Here is a 27056-nt window from a genome sequence, read left to right as displayed (position 1 = left end):
TAATATAATCAATTTGTCAAATATTCCCTCTCTTTTTCCCTCAAATAGCATAGTATATTTAGAATATCCAATTCTAGCTTAAATTTATTCAACCTGAACCTGTTTTTAAACTTCATCAATTTCTACTATAATCAAATTAACTTTAAATAAAAACATTTTTAATTCAAATATCCCTTCCACATATGTTCTACTTTCTTAATTTTATCAAAATCTTATTTGTTTCTTCTTCCATTAATCTCCCTTATTTAGAGTAAAATATTAATCTATCTTATACCTATCAAATCTATCAATTGATCTATCTCTTCAAGCTAAAAAAATAATATCATACCTTAAATCATGTAATTCCATTAAACAAAATTCAAGTCTCCAGTTAATTATCATGACTAATAACGTCCATATCATCAGAAAATCATATCATCTTATTAAATTTCAATTAACTATTAGTTCACTTCAAATCTGAAACATCTCTTCAATTTTCGTCATTCCATTACATCATAATTTTCATAAAAATAAACCTAACATTCTAAAAGGAACATTCCTAGTATTCTAAATTGTCTTTAATCCCTTATATAGAAAGATATCTCATTTTTAAACAAAAATATTAATCTATCCTAGACACATCTAAATGTATTTATCAAACTATTCTCTAGATATCTAATCCTTCACTTAATCAATCTCTTTAAGTTAACAAATTAATATCAAACCTTAAATCATTTCAATATTTAATTAACATTCAATTAATTATTGATTCACTCCAACTCTAAGACATCTTTTTACTTCAAACTCAAAATCTCAGTCCATAGATCAGTCCATAGTTCTAGGTTGCCTTTAATCCAATTTAAGAAATTTTAAATTTCATTTTTCAATCTTATTTTAGCTTTCCTCTTTTGCCAGGTAGGTTTCCATAACAGGGCTTCCCTTCCAGATAATAGGTCTCTTTTTGTTGCTTGTAGTGTCACTTGATTCGATACAGACCATCTTGATCTCTGATTTAATCCTCTGTTTCTCTTGTCCATAAAGCCTTGTTGCTTCAGAAGTCCAAAGTTCGGTCTTTGCTTTTCCTGGTCTTGCTTGTAAGGCAAAATAAGATCCTCCTTATCCTCAGTTAAAACCTTTTCTTGTATAATCTGTTTTGTAGAGTAGTCAAGTGTAATCTGGGAGTCAGTTTTAAATTTTAAAGTAGAGATTCTGACTCTTAGTTCTGTAGTAGCCTCTTTTATTGTAGTAAATATTTCTTCTTTAGCCTCATAGATCTTTTCCAGTATAAGTTTACAGTTTAAATGTGATTGAGGCTTCTCCATTTTAGCAATAGTTGAAGAAGAATCCTTTTCCTTTTTAGTGAAGGTTACAGTTGAACAGTTGAACATTATCCACCCCCTCAGATCACACAGCTAGCTCAAATTATCTTTTTTCTTTAAAAACAGTTTGAAGGCCAAAGCTCGCTCATCTCCAAATAAACAACAATCCAATATTAACTTGGTGTCCTCGTTGAGCTAAAAAGACTTCTTCAAATGCCATTTTTTTCCTTTTTTCTATATTTAAAGGGAGAATAGAAAAAGAAATACTCTGCCAATATAATACCGCTCCAAAAAGCACAAAAACCAGTTTTTTCTACAGCACAATGTAAGTAGGAATAGAATATAGTCTTTAAATGAATATTTATTTATTTTTTCTGTCCTTTTTGTAAAACGCGTTTGTTCCCATGATTACTAAAGCTGCTTTCTCCAGACGGGGAAATAATAGCACAAACAGCTTCTACAGGCAAAAACAGCAGGGGTATGGGGAGGGACAAAAGGGGTCTCACACGGATCATCTGCGGTGGGTCTTTAATGCTTAGATGATGATGTGACTTTCGGCTGGTGCAGCAGGGTGATCGGCAGGCCGATCTTTGCTCCGTCAGCCCTAAGGAGAAGCTGGAGACTCAGGGGAAACTGCCACCCTCCCCTATCTACCAGCCAGCCTCCTCCTTGGTGGTTGCCCCTCCAGGGTGACTTTCGACCCCCTAGGGGGTCTACCGACGAAGGAAACTCCAGGCACAACCGGTGTCGCCGCATTCTGGAACCAGAAGTCAGGCATCTATTTCTCTTATCCTTAAAGTTTCATTGCTTTAAAGGCTCAAATTGCAGTCTTTGATTTTTCTGATCCTCAAAGGTATAGATGAAATCCTTGTAGGGTAAAATAAATTCCTCTTTAGTCTCAACTAAATCCTCTTCCAGTATGTTTTGGTTTGTAGAATGGTCAGATGTTGTCTGAAAGTCAGTTTGAAGGTTTGGAATATGGCTTCTGACTCTTAATTCTGTAGAAATCTCTTTGATTGTAGCACATATTTCTTCTAACTTCATAGATCTTTTCCAATATAAGTTTATAGTTCAATTGTGAATAAGGTTTCTCCATTTTAATAATAATTGAAGAGAGTCCCTTTTTTCTTTTAGTGGAGGCTGTATTTAATAAAAGTAAGGCAGTATCCACCCCCACAGTTCCCACAGCTACATCCGCTTATCTTTTCTCTTCAAAAGTAATTTGAAGGCCAAGTACATCTCATCTCCAAACAGTAACCAGCAGTTGCAATATTAACTTTTCGCTACTAGATGTCCTCAATAGAATTAAAAATCTTTTCCAGACAGCACTTTTTCCCTTTTTCTATCTTTTAGAGAAAAAGGTGGAAAAAGAAACAATCTTCCAGTATAATATGATAGTAGAGCTCTTAAAAGAAAGATTTTTTCTGTACCCCAAGTCTACCGGCGAAGAAAAACCCAGCCGGGGTAGAGACAAGTCTCCAGATGCGACCAGAGTCGCCGCGAACCGGAACCGGAAGTCTCTAATGTAGTATTGTTTTATGATGCACTTAGAAAAGCAGCCGAGGATCTACAGGTAGTCCTTGATTTATGACCACAATTGAACCCAAAGTTTCTGTTGCTAAGTGAGACATGTGTTCAGTGAGTTTTGCCCGATTTTATATAATCTTTCTTGCCACATAGTCACTAAACAAATTAGATAACTTTATTGTCATTTTTTTCCCTGTGGGCACAACAGCACACATTGAAAATGAAATATAGTTGCTTTGTCTCAAGTGTACACATACATAACATACATTTAAAACATACTAAATACAACATATGTATAGACCTACACCCTTACATATAAGTAATGTATAAATATTAATCACTGTCCATCTTGAATATATAACAAAAGGAGGAAGCTTTAGAGTTCACAAGGTTAATACTATATGGAACAAACAAATGGTTGTTAAGTCAAGGACTACCTGTACTATAGATTTAAACTCTTTGTATCTGCACTTCCACAGCTACTAATCTATCTTGGTCATCCATCAACAAAAAAGGTGGTTTCAATTGTGGTTTAATATATAAAATTTCTTTGTAGAATTTGACGATATGCCTTCTTGTCCACTGTGTTAAGATTACAACGCATCTTAGGTGGGTTTCAGGAGGAAGGATGTTATTCTAGCCATGTCATTTTCTGACGTATCTCCCAAGCACAGCTACTTGAAAGTGCACAGAAATCATTGGGGTAGCATTTATTAAATGTTAAATCTTACCCTGGAGGAGGATTGATCCATTCTTCAGAACAGCAGTGAACAACAGTAATTCAGTCAGTCAATCAATCAAACACTGGGGTCAGTTGTTCCTATCTGGAAAAGTTCATATAAATTAATGCATATTCAAGTATGTTGCATAAAAATCGGAGACACTTGAAAAAAGCATGTCTAAAAACAAATGTATGTTTGATTATGTCAGATTTAACCTCTGGACTCTTTCTGGATTGATTTTGATTTCACCAGTTGACTGATTGGCAGCTTTTAAGGACATGCATACTTAACATGACAAGAATTAAATTAACATTTAAAAAAAAACAGTGATAGTTGCAGAGCAACTATGAATTTGGGACATACTGTATTCAGAATAGTATCTCAGTAATGCAGCACTGATATGAACAGGAATCACCTTACCATAAATATTGCTACAAGGACTTGAGTTTGCTTAAGACCAATTCAAACGAGGTACTAGGAATATATTTTAGCCATTATGGTATACCAGCACTCCTGTCCTTCCACACACGCACAACGTTCCCAGTATTAAGGGAATGTGTGCATGAATGTCTATGGAGAGTCTCAGTCATCCAGGTCATGGTTGTCCCAAAGGTGTCCCAAAAGCAACTGAAGATTGAAGATGTCACATTTTGCTTCTCATCCAAGAAGCTTCTTCAGAACTGATGAGAAGTAAAATTTCTTCAAGGAAAAACAAAGAAAGCCCAGTTGCATTTTAAAAAGCACTTTTGGGACAATGTGCATGAACATACTGATAGAGGCCATTTCTAATCACTATATGCTTTGCAGTAGTTGAGAAACCATCTACATTCCAGATAGTCTTGTCTTGAGATTACCGTTTATGAACATTAAATAGTCTAATGAGCCATTAAGGTAACATCTTACATATCTGGTTATGCTCCTGTGCACCTATTACACCATATCACATCTGGTATCATCCTAATCATCTGAGAATTGTGAAGGAGCATGCTCTAACCCAGAGGCCCCCAACCCCTGGGCCTTGGATTGGTACCGGGCTGCAGCATGCCAGAAACTAGGGTGTGCAAACAAGTGAAGCCCCATCCGCGGGATGCAGGCAACATGCAAAACCACGCCCCTTCTGGTCCACGGAAAAAACCTCTCTCCACGGAACCGGTCCCTGGTGCCCAAAAGGTTGGGGAACCTCTGCTCTAACCCAGTGTTTCTCAACCTTGATAACTTTAAGATGTGTGGACTTCAACTCCCAGAATTCCCCAGCCAGCCTTGTCGAAATGTGTCGAAGTCCACACTTTTTAAAGTTACCAAGGTTGAGAAACACTGCTCTAACTTGTTCTTCATTCAGTAGTGCTCAGACTAAGATCAGCAGATCCTTTTCTTTCTCCCAAAGGGGAAAAAAACAAAACAGCTAGCTCGGTGTTTTATGCATCTGGCAACTCTTTACAACTGAGTAACTGCAAGAATGATAATGATCCAAAATAAAATCATGTAAGCACACGTAGTTGCCCTCTTTTGTTGGAAAGAGATCTGGTTAATGAGTTTGACCTTGGACAAGCCTGAGATCATGAGCTTAGCAAAGCCAACGTTTTTAGGTCACTTCATGGCTTATCCCTGCATTGAAAGTTGAAATTTCTTTTCAGCGGGTTCATGAGTTTAGAAAGGGGTTTTATTTTAATGAAAAGGGGGATTATCAACTTGCATTGCACTTGTTCCCATCGGATGAATCCAAAGAAAGAGGCTGAACAAAGGAAAAAGCCAGGAATAGCAGGTATCCACAAATCACTACTGCCTGGTCAAAGTGGAAAATGAAAACAGCGGGGGGGGGGGGCTTAGAAGCTGAGATTGATGAGAAAATGTTTGATACAGCTTCACTGCTGTTGATAAAGAACTGGGCTGTGATCAAGCAATGGCTTCACTTCAAGCAAAGTGAAGACTGGTGGAGATTAACAATGAGACAAAGCTTGGCCTTTGGCCACCAATATTGTTTGTAGGCAGCCATGCTTCCAGCTTCCATCTAGCAAAGTACTTTCAACTCTATTCAAAATAATACACATTTTTCCCAAGCATTTGATAGAAGAATTTGGAACCACTCACTCTCAGCCATAGAAAGAAGAATTCCCCTCGATAGGTTTAATATGGAAACCATTTCTTAGTCATTTGGTCTGTGACCATATTAATGTCTTTCCTTCCTTCCTTCCTTCCTTCCCTCCCTCCTTCCTTCCTTCCTTCCTCCCTCCCTCCCTTCCTCTCTCCCTCCCTTCCCAATACAAGGTGTATATCACTTATAATACTTCCAAAGTCAGAGAACAAAAAGAAGAAGCCAGGAAAAGCAGAGCTAAAGTCAGCATCTGAAACCTTTGTATTCTGGAAAGGGCAAAGCACTGACTTGTTTGTGATATTGGATAGAGAGATGGGTGGTATATAAATTCAATAATAAAGAAATAAATATAATTATTGGATACACTCAGGATCAAAGGAAGTGTACTAAGAAAAGTGATTTCTAAGACAAGTTTCTACCATCAAATACCTTCCGAAAAGAGGCTTGTTTATGGTTATCTCCCTTGACTATTTTTCCAAAAACCTAGACTCGGCTCTAGGAATAAGGACCTTTCATTTTCAATTTAATTAAGCAAAACTCCTTCGAGCATGACACAAACAATGGACAATGTTGTGAAGTTTTCTAAATCAGGAATTCACAATCTAAAGTCTGAGAGCTGCATCTAACTCCAAAACCTGCAGTGAATTGTAATAACTGAAACTACACTAAGAAAATGTCCTGAACAATAACAGCTTCACAGTACTAGCCAAAATATACATTTGTGCAAATTCAAGAGGAAGCAGCATATGTTTAAAATATCTTTAAAGTAAGGTTCTACATTTAGGCAAGAAAAACCAAATGTACAGGTATAGTATAGGACGTACCTTGCTCAATAGTAGCAACTGTGAGAGGGATCTTGGAGTCCTAGTGGACAATCCCTTACCGTAAATATGAGCCAGCAGTGTGCTGTAGCTGCCAAAAAGCCAACACAGTGCTGGGCTGCATTAACAGAGGGATAGAATCAAGATCACATGAAGTGTTAATACCACTTTACAATGACTTGGTAAGGCCACACTTGGAATACTGCATCCAGCTTTGGTCACCACAATGTAAAAAAGATGTCGAGACTCTAGAAAGAATACAGAGCAGAGCAACAAAGATGATCAGGGGACTGGAGGCTAAAATATATAAGGAATGAATGTCTAGTTTAATGAAGGGAATGTCTAGTTTAATGAAGAGAAGGACGAGGGGTGACATGATAGCAGTGTTCCAGTATCTCAGGGACTGCCACAAAGAAGAGGGAGTCAAGCTATTCTCCAAAGCACCTGAAAGCAGGACAAGAAGCAATGGATGAAAACTGACCAAAGAAAGAAGCAACCTAGAACTAAGGAGAAACTTCGTGACCATTAGAACAATTAATCAGTGGAACACCTGCCTCCAGAAGCTGTGAATGCTCCAACACTGGAAGTCTTTAAGAAGAAACTGGACAGCCATTTGTCTGAAATGGTATAGGGTTTCCTGCCTGAGCAAGAGGTTGGTCTAGATGATCTCCAAGGTCCCTTCCAACTTTGTTGTTGTTGTTGTTGTTGTTGTTATTTATGTTTGGCTTACCTTGAAAGCTGAGTAGGGTCACCCTGGCTAGTATTTAAGTAGGAAACCATTTGGGAACTATTAGACTAATCCATAAGAAAAATTAAAAAACACAAGAAAGAAATAACAAACTGTTTTTAGCCGCTATAATAAATTTGAATAAAGAAATACTTCTGTACATCTTAGTGCTGCTAAGAAAAATGCATGGGTGCAATCACCAGGATATAAGTTCAGTTTGAAAATATCTTTATTCCTGATACAAACCTAAACTTAGCCCTAAGCATTGACTGATTCTGATTCTTTCAATGATTATCTTGCCTTGTCTTATTTTTTGACTGTGGTTTTCTTCCAGGGCCAGTCAACCAAAGAGCAATGCTGGGGAGGACCTCTCTTAACCCGAAATCATTCCTTGGAAGAGGAATTTGAACGCGCTAAAGCTGCTGTTGAGGTATTCCTTGGCATTTCAAGAATTAGTTCAATTAGAACAAGACATCATCTACTGCATAAGCCATTTGCATTCAGCTCAGTTGTGGACATTGATTAAAAACCACAATGTGATAACGATAAACTACAGTAGTGATTGTGTCTCCATTACAAGACAAATACCTTTGTGGGAAATGGAATATCTGGTTGAACAAAAACATAGCCAATCACATTTCAGGCCCGACTGTGAACCAAATTATATGTAGAGACATGAGACTGGAAAAGTACTATTAACCTGGATATCTAAACAGATTCATATTTTTTGTAATATATTTATTTTAAAAAATATATTTCTCTCCTAATCAGAAAACTATGCAATTCATTTCCTTTGATACATATTTGGTATATAGTTCATACTATTATGCAAAATTAAACAATTTTATGCCTAACTTATGCACAATTTATCAGTTTAACTCAGGGGTCCCCAACCCTCAGTCAACAGACCAGTACTGGTCCACAGCCTGTTAGGAACTGGGCCATGAAAGCAGTAGGTGAGCGGGCAAAATTTCATTTGGACATGCGCAGGATCTAGGTTGCACATACAAAACCATTGCCCCCCTTTCCCATGGCCACTGTTTCTGAAGCCACTGGTCCATGGAGCCAGAAAAGTTGTGGACCGCTGGTTTAAATGATTAAATGAATGTGTGATGTATTAGACGATTTATACTAATCTAGTATAAATGTGTCTTTTTTTTCTTTGTTTCATATTTTACTATTTTTAATTTTCTTTTTCTTTCTTCTGGTGCTACAACTTTATAACTGTTGGATATTATCATTTTCATTTGTTTTTATATATTGTTTTCTCTTTTTTTCTCTTTTGCAATTGAAATCCTGTAATATTGTAGGAGAAGGAGTGGCAGAACCAGGGGGCAGAGATAAAAGAGGAATCAGCATAGAATCTCTACATAGCCACAAGTGAAATAAGCCCAACCTCCCATGAATTCCGTTGACCTTTCTCTAAATCCAAGCAGGTGCTAATTGTTAGTTGAGAAGATTCCTGTGCATAAGTATGATTAGGAAGAAATCAACTTAATTAGACCCTCATATGTGGACCTGATCTTTTGTACCTGATAAATATTCTTTTTTTAAAAAAAATAAGAAATGGGGAGATTCATAAAAGTGTAATGCAATGTAAGCAAAACTTTGGTTAACATTGAAACGCAGCAATTAAATGCCTACTAGAAGGGTTGATAGTTGCAGAAATATGACCCATATAAGAATGTAAGTAAATACATAAAAAGTAAATGATTGATTTTTTTTAAAAAAAAAATTTTTTTAACTAAGATATGCTGGTTCAACCAGATGATGACTTTAAGCAGCTTACACTCTTCATTACAGTATTAAGGCTCAAATGCAATTAAATCAAATCCCAAACCACAAAGAGCACATCAATAAAATTGTAATGCGATCCCCGGATGCTACTGCTTCAAAAGCATCTCAATCTTCCCCACTGTCCGAAAGAGCCAGATGTTGGCTACTAGCAAGACAGCCAGAGATATTTTTCCTTTAGCAAGATAGACTGTGGAAGAAAGAATCTACTAATCTTTGTCTCTGCCCTGCTAGTATTCTATGTGCATCGAATATTTCATACATCAACAAGTTATGAAGGATGTTAAAATATATGGCTGTGGCCCAAATCTGACTCGTATAAAGCAACCAAATCACTGTGAAGATATAACATAACTTTTGTTGTTGTTGTTGTTGTTAGTTGCAAAGTCATGTCCGACCCATCGCAACCCCATGAACAACGTTCCTCCAGGCCTTCCTGTCCTCTACTATCTTCTGGAATCCATTTAAGCTCAGGCCTACTGCTTCAGTGACTCCATCCAGCCACCTCATTCTCTGTCGTCCCCTTCTTCTATTGCCCTCAATCTTTCCCAGCATTAGGCTCTTCTCCAGTGAGTCCTTCCTTCTCATTAGGTGGCCAAAGTACTTGAGTTTCAACTTCAGGATCTGGCCTTCTAAAGAGCAGTCAGGGTTGATCTCCTCTAGGACTTTATTAACATAAATATAGAATGTGCTGGGTACCAAACAAAGCCCAGTGCCCCTGTGCCAAAGCAAAACCAGAGTTTAAATTACATTGCAAAGACAAGACACCCAAAAAGGCAGACACAATGGAAATTACAACACGGTGTGATTATTAATAATCCATTAGCTAAACAAATCTATGTGACCTTATTATTATTTATTCCTTCCTACTAGGTCACCTGTCTTAGTATTATAGAAATGTATCCAAAACCTTACAATTGGAGCCTGTTCGTTTGTGGCTCAAATAAGAATTCTGGATTGATTTGTTTTGTGATCGATGTGTTTGTTTCCTTGGCTGTTAATGCTATTCTCAGGAGTTTTTTTTTCTAATAGCAAAGTTCAAAAGCATCAGTACATGTTCTAGTTGGCTTCTTCAAAATCCAATTTTCACTTCCGCAGAGTGAAACCTTTGCCAGACCATTCTCATATTACTCTTTCTATTTGATATGAAACAAGACAAGACATTTGTGGAGTCCTTTGTAAACCGAGAGGAAGGGACTGAACCTAATCTCAGGGTGTGTTTGTTGATAAAATTGGAAATTAATTATTTTGGGGGCAGTTTGCCAAGGAGAAAACCGGGAGGAAAATATCCCATCTCTGTTTCCCTCCTATCAGCTAGAAGGGATTGCCTTTTAAGAAAACATCTCCATTAAATGCGTGGCACTAAAATAGTTGAAACCTGTGCAGGTTTGCAAACAGTAAACTGAATTAAAGCAATGTAAATATGTGAGGCTGGAGCGGTGCTAAATATCTCCCCAAACACCTGGTTTTCCTCTTCTCTCATAATTACAAATTGTGCCTCTTGTGCTTCCATCTGAAGTCTTGCAGATACTGAACTGAGCTGGGTACCATGTCCTTAATAAGCAAGTACAGTTTGGATTTCCAGAACTTGTGATGGTCTCACAATTAACCAAGTCAACACATAACCCTCCACACCACTCTCCTACAACATCATCCACATAGATCATTGGGAGAAGGGGTGAGAAACTCAGCATTTTCCTTCCTTCCTTCCTTCCTTCCTTCCTTCCTTCCTTCCTTCCTTCCTTCCTTCCTTCCTTCCTTCCTTCCTTCCTTCCTTCCATAAAGACCAATATCACAATTTAAGGAAATATAGATGGTTTCAACTTACAACCAGCCACTTAACAACTGTTTGAAGTTATGACAGAAATAGATCAGAATCAGAATCAAAATAGAGCTGGAAGGGACCTTGGAAGTCTTCTAGTCCAGCCCCCTGCTCAAGCAGGAGATCCTATACTATTTCAGACAAGTGACTGTCCAGTCTCTTCTTAAAAACCTCCAGTGATGAAGCACCACAACATCTGAAGGCATGACCAGGTTGAGCCTGAGGGAGGGGTCAAATGCATCATAAGTCACAAGTACATCTCACCTTGAGTGCCTCTCTTATCTTCTGCTCATTCCCCTTGACTGTTAGTTGGTCAGATTCTTGTAGAGAGCTTAAGCTATGCTATCAATATTTATACTCATTTGAAACTGCCTAAATCTCCTGATTTCCCAAGTGCTTGACAAAATCCCCCCAAACCAAAACTTATGCCCTGGATTTGAAGTTCTGATGCCCCACCCGTAGTCATGTGACCAAACGTCACCAAGACACTTCCAATATATATATATATATTTGTTAATTCAGGAGCGATGATTGCATGTAACAATTTGGCAAGATATTGGATTGCAAATTGTGTGGGGCCATGTCACACCCATGGGTGAGAGGGAATGGCAGGGGGCTGGCTGGAGTGGGGGGTGATTTGTAGAATGGAACTTTTTTTGAGGAGGATCAGATGTTAATTATTCTAATCTTGTTTTAATTGCCTCCTATTATAATATTTATATATAGCTTTTATGTTTTTATGTCTTATTTGTATACTGCCTACAGCCACTCTGGGAAGGAGAGGGGCAGTTTGTAAATGTGATAAGTAAATGATATAAATCATTTAAATGATATAAATGATATAAATATAAATAAGTAACTGTAACTGGGTATATGAATGAACAAACACATACATTTATTCCTTGCCATTTGCCATCATTAAGGGTATCTTTCTATTTTCCTCAACAATAATATTCCTTTTTTCTCCAGTTATTATGGAAATACTCTAACAAATGCTGTCATTTATACACACAGGTTTTCCTTTCCTTTCCTTTCCTTTCAGTCTGAACATCTGGCTGACTGTGCGATGATCCATAATAATAATAAAGTTGGAAGGGACCTTGGAGGTCATCTAGTCCAACCCCCTGCTCAGGCAGGAAACCCTATACCATTTTGGACAAATGGCTGTCCAGTCTCTTCTTAAGAACTTCCAGTATTGGAGCATTCACAGCTTCTGGAGGCAGGTTGTTCCACTGGTTAATTGTTTTAACTGTCAGGAAGTTTCTTCTTAGTTCTAGGTTGCTTCTCTGTTTGGTTAGTTTCCACCCGTTGCTTCTTGTCCTGCCTTCAGGCGCTTTGGAAAATAGCTTGACTCCCTCTTCTTTGTGGCAGCCCTTGAGATATTGGAACACTGCTATCATGTCCCCCCTCGTCCTTTTCTTCATTAAACTAGACATACCCAATTCCAGCAACCATTCCTTATATGTTTTAGCCTCAGACCCCTGATCATCTTTGTTGCTCTTCTCTGTACTCTTTCTAGAGTCTTAACATCTTTTTTACATCGTGGTGACCAAAACTGGATGCAGTATTCCAAGTGTGGCTTTACCAAGGCATTTAGTGCTGTTGTAATGGTCATTAAATTATTGTAAGTGAGGACTACCTGTATCTCAAACTTGCAAACTGGGATGAGTGTGTACAGTGATCATCTAAGTTAATCTTCCCCAGCCTGGCACCTTTACAGGTGTATTGGGATTAGAACTTCAAAATTTCCATTTTGTCCATTCAGCAAGTTTACCTGAGCCAAGTAAAAATCTCAGAGTGTGTAGTTTGCATTTGCAGTGTGTGTTGATTCTTTAATTTAACTTGTGCTTATTTGTGGCTTTGTTACTATGAACTTGTGGGTCAGTTATATTGTGCCAAGTTGGAAATAATTCAGTTATGAATACAATCTAAAACTTACATCTTCTCCACTGGAAAGTTTCATCTTAAGATCTAGACCTTTAGTAGATGTCAAAATATTGTCACATGTATCACACTGGCATCGCACAAATGGTGCCACTTACACCTTTGTTTGTCCCCTCCAAAGAATGACTGCATTTAAAGATGTTTGAGGTTCTGGATTTTCAATTTTGAAAGTAAAAAAATAACTTGGAGATGCCCTTAATCTGAAGGAATTGTTTCTTCCATTCTATTTCTTCCATGTTTTATCATTGTTTGGTTCTCTTCTCCCTAGTCAGACACAGAGTTTTGGGACAAGATGCAGGCAGAGTGGGAAGAAATGGCTCGCAGAAAGTGGATTTCAGAAAGCCAAGAAACAAAAGGACAAGTGGCCGTCTCCATTAATGAGAAGGTAACCTGGGATTGTAGAAGAACAGAGAAGAACATCTTTATGCTGATCCCAGATCGGTAAAAGGCAAACTTGCACATTATCACATAGGATCTGGTTATCTAAACGCTCATCTAGCCCCAGTAGTTTCAATGAACTGATGCAGTTGGCTTGCTTTGAATTAAAAATGGTCACCTCTTGAGACCCAGGAAATGGGCCTTCTCTTCAAGGCACCTACCCTGTGCCCCTAGAAGATTACCTCCTATCATGGATCAATTTCAATGAACCTCTTTCTAAGGAACATGGTAGCTTGTATGGTTAGGATGCTGGGATGGAAGTTAGCTAGCCCCTGTTCAAGACCCAGGTGCTGCCGTGGAGTGGGGTTGAACTCCTGTCCTTTGTTCCAACTCCTGCTAGATACATGAAACTGAGCCCCCAGCTCAGTTATGTCATTGACTAATCCTTTCAACCCGGAAGCGCCTCAGTGCTTCTGACACAAGTATAAGCCCCTTTTTAACATGCAAAAGATTGTAAGTTGAGGAAGCAGAAAAAGAAAGGAGGAGATGCATTGTGTGCAATTCCAGTTACAGTTATCTTGTTTGTACTGTAGCTTATTTGATACATAAAACATTTTCAGAAGAGAAAAAAAATCACGTTGGTCATGCAGATTCTCCAGTCCCATTGCTGAAAATAAGCCACTGCATATAATAATGTGTAGGCCAGTGATGGCAAACCTTTTAGAGACCGAGTGCCCAAACCGAAACCCCAAACCCGCTTATTTATCGCAAAGTGCCAGGGCTGCATCAGCATCAGCATTGTGGTGCCCTGGGGGGGGGCACTGGATGGGTGTGGTGCAGTGGTCACGGCAGACTGGGTGAGTGTGGCCGGGACCAGTCCCTCGCCATCTCCGGGGCATCCCCGGGGAGCCAACGCCGCTTGCTCGCTCACTTCCTGCCCTGTCGCTTCTAAACGCCACATGCTCGCTACTCTATGAGCTGAGGTGGCGCAGCAGTTAGAGTGCAGTACTGCAGGTCACTTTAGCTGACTCTGTTCAGCAGGTCAGCGGTTCAAATCTCACCGGCTCAAGGTTGACTCAGCCTTCCATCCTTCCGGGGTAGGTAAAATGAGGACCCAGATTGTTGGGGGCAATGTAAATATAGATATACATTGCTTACTGGTGTACCCCGCTTAGAGAGTGCTTGCACTTAAAGCGGTATATAAGTCTCATAAATAAATAAATAAATAAACTCTGCTGGGGCAACGGCGCATGTGCCCACAGAGAGGGCTCTGAGTGCCGCCTCTGGCACACGTGCCATAGGTTTGCCACCACTGGTATAGGCTGTTCAGACACTTGCCAAAAACACCTTCATGAATAAATTAAAGGCAATAAATGATTTAATTTTAACGTAGTCAAATTTTATTCCCAGGCTCACTGAGACTTTCTTGTGAATAGATCTCCATAAGATTGTGTGATAGTTTTCTATGTAAGATTCCGTATCTAACTGCCAACACTTTAATTTTCTTTTTTAGGGTTATTACTTTCACACTGAAAATCCCTTCAAAGATTGGCCTGGTGCTTTTGAGGAGGGACTAAAAAAATTGAGAGAAGGAGACTTGCCCCTCACCATCCTATACTTGGAGGCAGCTATTCTCCAAGACCCACATGATGCTGAGGTATCTACCCTGATGAATATATGAAACGAGTCAAAATTCCCTTCAGAGTCTTTGTCAGTTGTGAAGAAACAGCTTTGGATTTCTTGGTGCTCTCTGATCTTGGCTGTTTGCTTGCAAACCTTTAATTACCCAACTAGGTAACATCATCAGTGTGAGTGAGTATGGGGCTTGCTCTCTGTTTATATACATTAGCTTGCCCCTCCAGTTTTGGTGGAAGTATAGTTTTCTTCCTTATTAATGCCTTGATTAGAGTATTATTTGATTCCTTGCTCATTGTTTGAAACAGCTTTTCTTGTCATCCTCTATCCTACCTATAGACGTGCTGTCAACTTAATCAATGAGAACAACCTTGAAAGAGAGATATTTATATCAGAATATTCAACCATTCCTCCCTTTTTGGCTTTCTCCACTTTGGAGAAAAAGCCCAAATATATTTCATAGCCTTGGTGCTTTCTCACTTATATATACTGTAATTTGAATGCAATAACACTATTTTATATTCCCTTGGGCACCAAATCCTTGAGTCCAGTTGGATGTCTTCCTGATTTGGTTCTGTAGCCAACATTCAGGATTTAGAATGGAGAAGATGATGTGGTGGAATGTAGTCTGGATTCCCAGGAAGGAAGGGCTGCATGTGAGAGGAGGAAGAGACAGAGAGGTTTAGATGGTGTGTGGGAGAAAGAGAGTGAAGGAGGGTCCTCCCTAAGAGTTCCCAGTTTATATGTTTAATGGTGCAAGTAGTCTGCTTTAGTTTAGCAAGATTTCTGTCTGTGGGTCAGTAACAATAAAGGAAACTCTTAGAAACCCAATGTGTCTTTCTTGATTTTTGAGTCTGACATCAATCTTGCCAAACTAAAGCAGATATTTTGAAGCCTTGCTTTTTAAAATAAAGACCTACATGGCATTCATAACAAGAGAATATCCCAGAGTTTATTATGCTGGTTTATTAGGCATGGAATAATCCTTAAACTCCCCATTTTGCAGGCCTGGCAGTTTCTTGGAATAACCCAAGCAGAAAATGAAAATGAACAGGGAGCCATAGTTGCCCTCCAAAGGTAAGTGATCCAAATGGTTGTCTTATTGCTTTCAGAGGGAAAGAGAATATTTCCATAAATCATGGACATATCTTTCGGAGACTGGAGGCTAAAACATATGAAGACCAGTTGCTAGAATTGGGTATGTCTAGTTTAACAAAGAGAAGGACTAGGGGTGACATGATAGCGGTGTTCCAATATCTAAGGGGTTGCCACAAAGAAGAGGGAGTCAAGCTATTCTCCAAAGCACCTGAAGTCAGAACAAGAAGCAACAGATGGAAGCTTATAAAAGAGAGAACCAACCTAGAACTAAGGAGGAATTTCCTGACAGAATAATTAACCAGTGGAATGACTTGCCTTCAGAAGTTGTAGGCGCTCCAACACTGGAGCTTTTCAAGAAAAGATTGGATAACTATTTGTCTGAAATGATAGAGGGTCTTTTGCTTGAGCAGGGGGTTGGACTAGATTACCCCCAAGGTCCCTTCCAACTCTGCTATTCTGTTATTCTTAGTTTGGATTGCTGGAGATGGATTCAGATTTGACGTTGTTAAGAACAATTTCCACCTTGGTTGAAGAAGCATCTATGGCAATACAAGGGATATTTTCCATAAATTATCAATATTTTTGATTTTGCCTTTCAGTTTCATAGGATATCATATTGATGATGATCCATCCAGCCCAGAACTGGATATGCAGGTAGTCCTCGACTTACATCCGTTCATTTAGTGACCATTTAAAATTTCAATAGCACTGAAAAAAAATGAGTTATGACCGTTTTTCCCTCAGCTGTTGCAACATCCCCATAGTCACTTGATCAAAATTTGGATGCTTGGCAACTGACTCATATTTATGACGGTTGCAGTATCCTAGGGTCATGTAATTGCCTCTTGTGAACTTCTAACAAACGGAGTGAATGGGGAAGCCAAATTCACTTTACGACCATGTTACTAACTTAAGAACGGCTGTGATTCACTTAACAATTGTGGCAAAAAAGGTCGCAAAATGGGCCAAAACTCACTTAACAATTACCTGACTTAGCAACAAAAATGTTGGGGCTCAATGTAGTCGTCAGTCGAGGACTACCTGTAATAGGAAAGCTCCCTGGTTTTGACAGCGAGACACTTCAGCCGCCATGCCCTGCAAAGGGCAACTGAGTTAACTCAGGATCTTAGGGCCTCCCTAGCAACATAAACTTATCCCAGATTATTTTTTGTCCACTCTGCTTACATGCCTCCTTCAGCCTAGTCTTATGTTATGGTTCTGGCTAGTGAAACACTTCAAAGAACTTCCAGGCATTGATTTCCCTAAAAGTCTTTTATGGCACAGGCATAATGAAGTCTATGCTAAGATCTAAGTTCTCTTCCTCTGGGCAGTTAAATTATCAGCATGTTCCCTCCCTAAATTAGCTGTCATATATCACCTCATCCAATTAGTGTGAAGGTCAAAGGTTTCCTTCCTCTCTCTTATGCTCTGCATTAACTCTAAAAATACCAGACAGTTCTGCATATTGTCAGAGCGAGAATATACAGTATTTGCAGCGTTGACATCTTACACATGGTTCCGTACAATCTACTGGGTTGGGAGTAGGTGGCCTGTAAGTACCTGCCCCAGCTGGTCCCTCAGGAAAGCAAAACTCTTAACTCCATTGAGTTGAATCAAAAGAAATTTTACTAAGGGAAAGTGGTTGCAGTAAAGTCAGGTGGAATCTGAAGGTCCCGCGCAAAGCACAAAGTGATTCCTTTGTTTCCCCAAACACCGGCAGCCAGTGTTATGCCGCAAGGTCATTTTGAGAATACTGAAGTGCAGGGCAGATAACATGTCACTCTCAGGGCATGATGGCCTTGAAACCAGGCTGGAACTGGCTGGGAAGGAGTCTACTCCATCTCCGAAGACAATCCCCCTCCCTAATTCCCAAGCAGTTACAGCAAAAGTGAAAGCATACAAAAAATGCCAAGAAGCCAAATGCCAAGAAGCCTTCCTCCCCCCCCACACCTCAACAGAATGGTAGGACACGACGGCGTGTCCCGTTGTACAATACAGTGGTTCCATTGCTGGGCAGGCCATTTCAATTGGTGATATGGGCATCAGTGGGCACTAGTCAAATTGCTCCAGTGTGAGATGCCAAACCACTTGGTACTCTTTCTGCTCCACTTGCATCTTAGCAATTACAAGAAACTGCTAGGAGAGGTTATCGACTTGTTGAGGATCAGGTGTCAGGATGCTGATGACACTTTTTCATCTTCTAGAGATGTGGTGGGGATCCTTTTGTATTTTCTGGGGGGGGGAAGAAAAATCATCATTGAATCGCAGCAGGATGGAGGTGCCTGCTATAAATTCCAAGCTCTGACTTAAAAGGATGGCTTTATCCCCTGAGAAATCCACAGTGCTGGAACAGGTGGAAGGAAAAAGATGAAGAGCACAAATGGCAACAAGGTGGATGCTCTTGATCAGTGATGAGTATATCCTATGGAAGACCTGAAACACCAGATTTAAAATCATCTGTGTGACTACTAAGAATCAACACTGTCACAATGGTACACAATAAACCAACTGCCTGAAAAAGCAGCCCCCCCTAACTTTGATGTTTTGACTCATAGCTATTACTTATCAATAGATACAGGCAATGGCCTTGGGAATGAATGAATGAATGAATGAATGACTGAATGAATGAATCTTTATTATCAAAGTATAACATGTATACAGTGAGATTGGCTGAGCCTCCCTCCGTGCCCCCCCCTCACAATTCACAGTGACTACAACCCCACCAACTGATTACACCCTGTGAGCTAATTGCACAGCATGTCGGCCTCATGAGTCTATCATGCATAAAATTATGTCCCATTCAAGAGCCTGACAGCCCATGGATAGAAGTTGTTCTTCAGCCTGTTGGTACGGCTCGCTGTTTCTATATCTTCTACCCCAGGGGTTCTCAACCTTGGCAACTTTAAGACTTGTGGACTTCAACTCCCAGAATTCCTCAGCCAGCTTTGTTTTGCTGGCTGAGGAATTCTGGGAGTTGAAGTCCACAAGTCTTAAAGTTGCCAAGGTTGAGAACCCCTGTTCTACCCGATGGTAGGAGAGTAAAGAGGTACCAACCAGGGTGTGAGTCATCCCTGAGAATTTTCCTCACTCTGCCAAGGCAACGGGCCCTGGCGATGTCATCCAGTGGTGTCAGGGAAAAGCCCACAATGTTTTGTGCTGTGCTCACCACCCTCTGTAATACTTTCCTGTCCACGGCTGACAAGCCAGCATACCAAACCACAAAAGTGTGTGAGGACGTTTTCAATAGTAGAACGCTAGAAGAAGGTCATGAGTCGTCATTCTACCCTATTCTTCCGCAAGGAAGTAGAGTCTCTGTCCATCCAGTTTCATCTGGTACATCAGTTGTCGCCCTGGTGACAGTAACTCCATGCCTTTAACCCACTGAGAACAATCTGCCTAACCAACTTTCCTTTTCCTCTGCTCAGGTGCTTAGAGCTTCAGCCAAACAACTTGAAAGCCCTCATGGCCTTAGCCGTGAGCTTCACAAACACTGGCCACCAGCAAGAGGCCTGTGAAGTCTTAAGAAGCTGGATCAAACAGAATCCCACGTACAGATTCCTCTTCCGAAGCAAGAAAGGTTCTCCGACATTGGCCAGGAGGATGTCAAAGACAGCTGATGAAAGGTAACAATCATCCCAGATTAACTGAGGTACAAGCAAAATTTGGGACACTGGAACATCGCCCAGCTCAACGTGCATTTAAATCAATGTTTTCCGTGAAGAAGGGAGGGAGACATGGGAGCAAATGAATTCTACCATCTAGTCTGAGGCCTGGGCCATAGTATTCATTGCTCTTATGTTACTCTACATTTATCTCTGCACTATATTATTTCTAGTTCACTGCTGGAAGAAGTGAAGGAGTTGTTTCTTGAAGGAGCTCATCATAATGGTGAATTGATTGACCCAGACTTGCAGACGGGACTTGGAGTGCTCTTTCATCTGAATGGGGAATTTAACAGAGCAATAGATGCATTCAATGCTGCCCTCACTGTGCGCCCAGAGGTAAGTTTGGCACTTTAGCATTAAAATTTATACTTCTCTCTGTTGTCCAATGTCCTTTAAACTATTAATTAGTGTTCGTTTTAGCCATGAATGTGTCTAAAGTGAATCATTAATTGCAAGCCCCTTTTTCAAATAGTTTAAATAGTCTCCCAAGCCTGGCTTGCTTAACAAAAAATTAGGAATTAATCTCAGAAAATTATCTTGAGTTACATGCCATACTAGTGAAAGGAAAAGACATTTACTATTATCCATATCATACCTTAGAACAGTGGTTCTCAACCTTTTTAATGCCGCGACCCCCAACCGGTCGTAAGTCGAGGACTACTCAGCCGGTCGTAAGTCGAGGACTACTCAACTGGTGCAGCACCGTTTGCAGAATGGGACTTTTGGCAGGCTCAGCAGGGCAGAGACAGCCTGGACAATTCCTATTGGCTTTTGAAAGCCAATAGAATTAGATTCTATTCAAGAGAGTCTATTCTATTGGCTTTCAAAAGCCAATAGAATAAAAGGGAGTAACACAGCTAGGGAAAAGGGGAAAAAATGGCGGACTGCGTTGTTCGGCGACCCCCGTGAAATAGTCGTTCGACCCCAAATGGGGTCCTGACCCACAGGTTGAGAACCACTGCCTTAGAATAACAGTGTTGGAAGGAACCTTGGATGTCTTCTAGTCCAACCCCCTGCTCAGGCAGGAGACCCTTACAGAATCATAGAATAACAGGGTTGGGAAGGGATCTCAGAGGTCTTCTAGTCCAACCCACTGCTCAGGCAGGAAACCCTAGACCAATGGTTGTCCCGTCTCTTCTTAAAAACCTCCAGTGTAGGAGAATTGACAACTTCTCCCCAGATATTCACTCAGATACCTTCATTTGAATAGAACGAGCAAAAAAAGAAAAAAAAGAAAAATGTCTGCACCAATATTATATCCAAATTGTTGTTGTCTTGTCAGGATTATGCGTTGTGGAACCGTCTAGGTGCAACCTTGGCAAATGGCGATCGAAGTGAAGAAGCGGTAGAAGCCTACACCCGAGCATTAGAAATTCAGCCTGGCTTTATCAGATCCAGATACAATTTAGGAATCAGCTGCATCAACCTAGGCGCATATAGGTAAGTATGTCCATTATGAATTTTGGTTGTTAGATATGGTGGAAATTGTGGATTTATTTATTTATTTATTTATGAGACTTATATACCGCTTTAAGTGCAAGCACTCTCTAAGCGGTGTACACCAATAAGCAATGTATATCTATATTTACATTGCCCCCAACAATCTGGGTCCTCATTTTACCTACCCCGGAAGGATGGAAGGCTGAGTCAACCTTGAGCCGGTGAGATTTGAACCGCTGACCTGCTGAACACAGTCAGCTAAAGTGGCCTGCAGTACTGCACTCTAACTTTTTGTACATGTTTTTTTTTTCTAATTTGCAGAGAGGCAGTGAGCAACTTCCTCACTGCTCTCAATCTGCAACGAAAGAGTCGGAATCAGCAGCAGGTGTCTCATCCGGTAATTTCAGGTAATATTTGGGCTGCTCTCCGGATTGCGTTGTCTATGATGGACCAGCCGGAACTCTTTCAGGCTGCTAACGTGGGTGACCTGGATGTGCTACTGAAAGCGTTCAACATCGAGTCTTAACTACAATTACTCTCAGTCCTTCTCGCTCACCTCTTCCAAATGAATCATATAATCCTCTACAATAAGAGAAAAAAACTCATTACATTTGTACCTGGAACACCCAACACCAACAGAAATGAGTTGGACTTCTTTCCAGTGTGAAGGTTCTGCAGATCCCACCAGATCTTCAGAAAAAGAAATGTTCACAAGCACAACATTTTGTAAATACCACCTGATGGGGCTTGGATGTTCATGGTGGAATGAAGAGAAGAACAGCTATCTTGATAAGTTAACAACACTTCCAGAAACAACCTTGCTTGCATGTTCTAAACAACACCCGTAGGTACAAAGAAAGGAAGGTTGCCTTACCATGCTACAGAGACTCAAGAGCACATAAACCAGGGATAAAGGGCAAGTTTTCTTAAAGACTTCTTCTGGTCCACTGGATCTGCTGCCCTGGACCCAGAGCATCAGTGGAGAAAATTGGTAACTCAAGGTTCATTTTCCACAGATGTGATCTTCAGTATATGTGCATGTTAGATAGCTGTGTTTTCTCCATAAATGTATTAAACTGGCAGATACCTAGGGATTTAAATTATATTAGCCGAATTCTTATTCTGAAAGCTGACCCTGTGAACCCCGTTAAACAGAGTTCTCACGGGATTCCAAAACAATTTGTGCATGTCAGATAATATCTAACAGGGCTGTGTCATGCAATTGTAAATTGCTATTTGCACTAGATGTTGGGGTACCGATGAGTAGGGCTGGACCTAACTGGGCACCTTAGACAGGTATCTGGGTGCCCTCTGCCCCTTTTCTCTTTCTAGATCCAAACACCACACATCGTGACATTTGACAGCTAGCTTATTTCAGGATATTAGATTTCAGCTGTTTCAGGTGTTTCTGAAGTGCACTGAATATTGGGCTGGATATCACTTGTAATTTAAGAATGCCAGAATGTACAGATAGTCCTCGACTTACAACCACAATTGAGCCCAAAATTTCTGTTGTTAAGTGAGACATTCGTTAAGTGAGTTTTGCCCCACCTTACAAAGTTTCTTGCCACAGTTGTTAAGTGAATCACTGCAGCTGATAAAGTTAGTAACCTGATTGTTAAGTGAATCTGTCTTCCCCATTGACTTTGCTTGGCAGAAGGTTGCAAAAGATGATCACATGACCCTGGGACTCAGCAATGGTCATAAGTATAAACCAGCTGCCATGCATCTGAATTTTGATCACATGATCATGGGGACGCTGTAACTGTAAAAAATGGTCATAGGTCACTTTTTTGAGTGCGTTTATGTAACTCTGAACAGACACTAAATAAACTGTTGTAAGTCGAGGACTACCTGTAATTGGAATCAGTCCAAGATGACCCCCATCCCCCAAAATGGTCCGGGAGAGTTTTATGCAGTTGCTAGGCAATTGCAATATGCTTCCTTCAACTGAACAGACCCAGCGCTAATAGCCACAGGTATGGTGAAAAGCAACAGGAGTTTTTAGCAGCTGGCTGCATTATGTCTTCAGCAGTTATCTGGCCATTGAATCTGCTGGACCTTGTTTTGAGCAGAGCTCACAACTTAGATAGAATTTATAAAACTTGCACTTTAGCTTTCTTGGTTTTCTGTTAAAAGAAGACAACATGCCATGCTTTCAGCTCCCCAAAAGATGGTGGACGTAGTTGCATTGGCCTAAACCAGGGGCAGGCAACGTTGGCTCTTTTATGACTCGTGGACTTTAACTCCCAGAATTCCTGGCTCAGGAATTCTGGGAGTTGAAGTCCACGAGTCATAAAAGAGCCAAGGTTGCCTACCCCTGGCCTAAACCAAGGTTTCCTAAGCTTTAAGGCTGACTTGGGAATTCTGGGAGTTGAAGTCCACGCTCCTTAACGTTACCAAGGTTGGGAAAGCACAGGAAGAAGACTACCTTTTAAAAAGTAAATAGAAGTTACACAATTACAGTGGAGCATTGAGATAACATTAATGGAAAATACTGGCAATGAGAAAAGATACAACTGTTCCTTCACCCATCTCAAGAAAATGCATACTGTATATGGGTGCATCTCTTGCTCTGGCAAACAAAGCAACTCCCACTCCCCCCCCCCCACTTTTCTATTGCTATAATAAAAAGTTGCAGATGGAATGCAAAATTGCTCACCATCTTTGATAGAAATGTGGCCAAACCCTTTGGTCAATGTCAAAAGGAGGTAAAAATACCCCCAAGTCCTCTAGGAAAGAAGCAAATTGAGCTTCCCTTAAACACAAATGCAGGAGCTTGTGATCTATTGGCTCCAGGTACCTCAAGACAATAAAGTGCCTTGTTGGAAAAAAAATCCCCTTAATTCATCGACAAAGTATCACATGTTGATGGACCTTTGGTGGGGTTTTTCTGCTTATTCTGGATGGAGAAAGAGGGATTGGGCTCTTCCAATAGTGCTTTTCCATTTCCGTCTTCACTTTACAGGCTTTGTGGTGTTCCAAATGCTGGGGGGAAAAAACATGCTGTCGGTTTTCAACAATACTCAGAGGTACCGTATATTCCGGCGTATAAGACGACTGGGCGTATAAGACGACCCCCAACTTTTGAGAAGATTTTCAGGCTTTAGAAAGTCATCTTATACGGCAGAAAATACAGTACAATATTGAATTTCTGTTTATAGATGAGCACAATAGGAGCTCCTTTGCTGCTAGAAAGCTTTGTCCTGTTAGTGCTTATTTCTGTAAAAAAAATAGGGCTGGCCACTAGGGGGCAGATTGGTTTTAAATTCAGAGAATAGCTACCAGTATATTCCTGCGTATAAGACGACTCCTGACTTTTGAGAAGATTTTCAGGCTTTAGAAAGTCGTCTTATACACCGGAAAATACGGTAGATTATGTGGTGGAATGCAGTCTAGACTTGCAGTAGGGAGGGGCTCTTTCCCAATGGACAAAGAGACAGCAGGGCTTGGAATCATTGGTGTGTCGATAATAGTTCTACAGATAGTTGATTGAGTTTGGAAACTTAAATATCACGCACCAAGAATACATGTGGAGTTACTTCTGAGGAGTTTCTTTATTGTTGTTTACCTATAGACAGACATCTTGCCAGACTAAAGGAGCTATCTGCGTAACTATTAGATATCTCAGGGGTTGTCACAAAGAAGAGGGGGTCAACCTATTCTCCAAAGTACCTAAAGGCAGAACGAGAAACAGTGGGTGGAAACTAATCAAGGAGAGCACCAGTCTAGTAATAGGGAGAAGCTTCCTTACAGAACAATTAATCAGTGGAACGGCTCGCCTTTAGAAGTGGGTGCTCCATCGCTGGAAGTTTTTTAAAAAGAGATTGGACAACCATTTGTCTGAAATGGTATAGGGCCGTGGTGGTCTCTGTGGGCACACGCACCGTCGCCCCAGTCCTAGGCCTTCAGCTGGGTTTTATAAAATCTTTTCTCTTTAGGCCTCTGCCATCGTATGCAAAAAAAAGGGGGGGGGTGTCAATCAATCAATCAATCAATTTCAACTTCTTGCTGGAAAAAAAAATCTCACAAAGTTGGAATTGATTGATTGAACTTTTTAGTCCCACCCAGTCTGCCGTTACCACTGAAGCCATGCCCACCCAATGGGCCATGCCCACCTAATGGGCCATGCCCACCCGGCACCCAATGATACATAAGTGGGTTTTGGGGTTGCAGTTTGGGCACTCAGTCTCTAAAAGGTTCGCCATCACTGGTATAGGGTCTCTTGTTTGAACAGGGGTTTGGTCTAGAAGACCACCAAGGTCTCTTCCAATTCTGTTATTCTATTACACACTCTATGGACTGCTAGGGAGGGTCCACCTTCACCCTCTTCCTGCCTACCAGATATTCCAAGCTCCACTGACTTTGCCCCCTGGCAAAGACCCCCGTGCTTCTGCAATTCTGGATTTCCATCCACCACAGAATATCAGATTACATATAACATATGTACAGTACATACATACATACATACATACATACATACATACATCATATTGCCTGTATCTTCAGGTGAAAGCAAATACCTGGGATCTCTTTTGTTAACACAACAATCCACTCTTATTACTTGCAAGGCTTCCCACCAGCCCGAAATCACAGGGACGGAGCAAATGTATTTTCCGCACACGCCCACAAAGAAAGGCTATTCAGCTCTAATAACCAGGGACCTTAGCAGACGCAATAATGTTGAGATGTAAATGCTGCAATCCGTCTTGCCATTTCCCTCACCGCCCCCACCCCCTCTCCAGTGAGGTTATAAAGCTACCAATGCATATCTATTGGAAAGTGCCATTTATTTTTATGGCGAGTGAGCAAAAGACTTCTCCTGCCTCTCCCGGTTGAGATGCAACAGTTCATTAGCGGGACTGAAAATACTCCATTATACTGTTCCATAGGTGACTGGAATGTCAATGTAATGAATGGCACCCTAAGGGAGGAAGGAGGCAGGCACAGAAAAGGACCTTTAATGAGATGTCTGGCCACGTGACTATTTCATGTGAGCGCTCTCCCATTATAAATGTTCAGTCAGGACTAGCTATGGATTGCATTGAGATTTGGTGGACCTTATCGGTGGCTGAATGGTGATGGCATGACATGCAACACTCATCAAATGGTCATCCTGGTGTCAGGGTTACTCTGTTCTCTTCTCTTTCCATGAAAATCTAGCAAGGCGCTTTCTCTTCCTGCTAATGAATGGTGCAACAGCATCAAGTAAGATCGTTCAGGATTAAAGGATGGAGAAGGTATTCAACCCAGCATCTGCAAAATGGTACCCACCGCTGCCTGTCCCTCTTCCCATTGCTTGGGCAGACCCCTTTTTATTTTAATTTCCTTTTTTTTAAGTGTTCCGGCTTTCCCCTTGCAGATACAATTAACCTTCAATGTATCGGACTTCAGTCGAGTGGATGTTGGGTCTAACAGGCAACAATCTCACCTCCGTTTTATGCATGCATAATTTCCATTTAACAAAAACCCACTGGCCATTTTATACCTGCATCAAATATTATTAGATAAGCGTAAAATCACATTTGCTCTTTAAGAATCATTTTGGTCTTATGGGTTCCCTTTGCCCGCCATCCCCGTTAAATTAAACCATGTTTTTACAGTCCCCTGACATTTCTATATTTATCTAAATACATAGCTATATCCACTTAAGTTAGCAAATACACCATCTCATTACCATTCTTCTTTTCCCTTATTATACATTTGGGTATGTGCTTATATACTGTGTGTGTGCATGTGCATACGAGAGAGAGTGTGTGTGTGTCTGCTCTTATAGAAGTAAAAGTTTGTGCGAAAGAGATATTTTTTAAAAAAAACATAGATTCTCAGGTACCAGTACACTGCATGTAGCCATATTTAACAAAAGTGTACAACTGTAATGCTTGCAAGATTTTTTTAAACCTGGCAAATGCTATGCATGGCTTAACCAGTCCCTGAGCAAACAACATTAGTACACCAGGCAACCATTTTCTTAGGGCATGTGTGTCTTTTGGGATCTTCCAAAATGTCTTGGAACTGCTAGGATCTCTGTCAGAAATATTTTGTGGCTAAAATTGTTGATTTGGCAAGGGTTGACATCAAACCACAGAAAAA

At 40.5% G+C, this 27056-nt stretch overlaps 1 protein-coding gene across 9 annotated transcripts in view; it reads left to right on the top strand.

Moving 5' to 3' along the window:
- The window catches only part of PEX5L (peroxisomal biogenesis factor 5 like), a 174098-nt gene extending 147042 nt beyond the window's left edge, over positions 1-27056 (top strand). For 8 of the 9 annotated variants that reach the window (XM_039355450.1, XM_039355452.1, XM_039355451.1 and 5 more), the window contains 8 exons: positions 7522-7617; positions 13016-13132; positions 14639-14782; positions 15767-15837; positions 19284-19481; positions 19694-19859; positions 20806-20963; positions 21285-22550. In XM_039355450.1, coding sequence (XP_039211384.1) covers positions 7522-7617; positions 13016-13132; positions 14639-14782; positions 15767-15837; positions 19284-19481; positions 19694-19859; positions 20806-20963; positions 21285-21489 — 1155 coding nt within the window. In that variant the 3' untranslated portion in view covers positions 21490-22550. Of the gene's footprint in view, positions 1-7521; positions 7618-13015; positions 13133-14638; positions 14783-15766; positions 15838-19283; positions 19482-19693; positions 19860-20805; positions 20964-21284; positions 22551-26126 lie in introns of those variants that run through there. The other variant, XR_005558155.1, reaches the window with a different exon arrangement.

Source organism: Crotalus tigris, unplaced genomic scaffold (assembly GCF_016545835.1).
Source record: "Crotalus tigris isolate CLP2741 ecotype Arizona unplaced genomic scaffold, ASM1654583v1 scf7180000018690.2240587, whole genome shotgun sequence".
NCBI lineage: Eukaryota > Metazoa > Chordata > Lepidosauria > Squamata > Viperidae > Crotalus > Crotalus tigris.
This window is presented reverse-complemented; position numbering and strand designations above follow the sequence as displayed.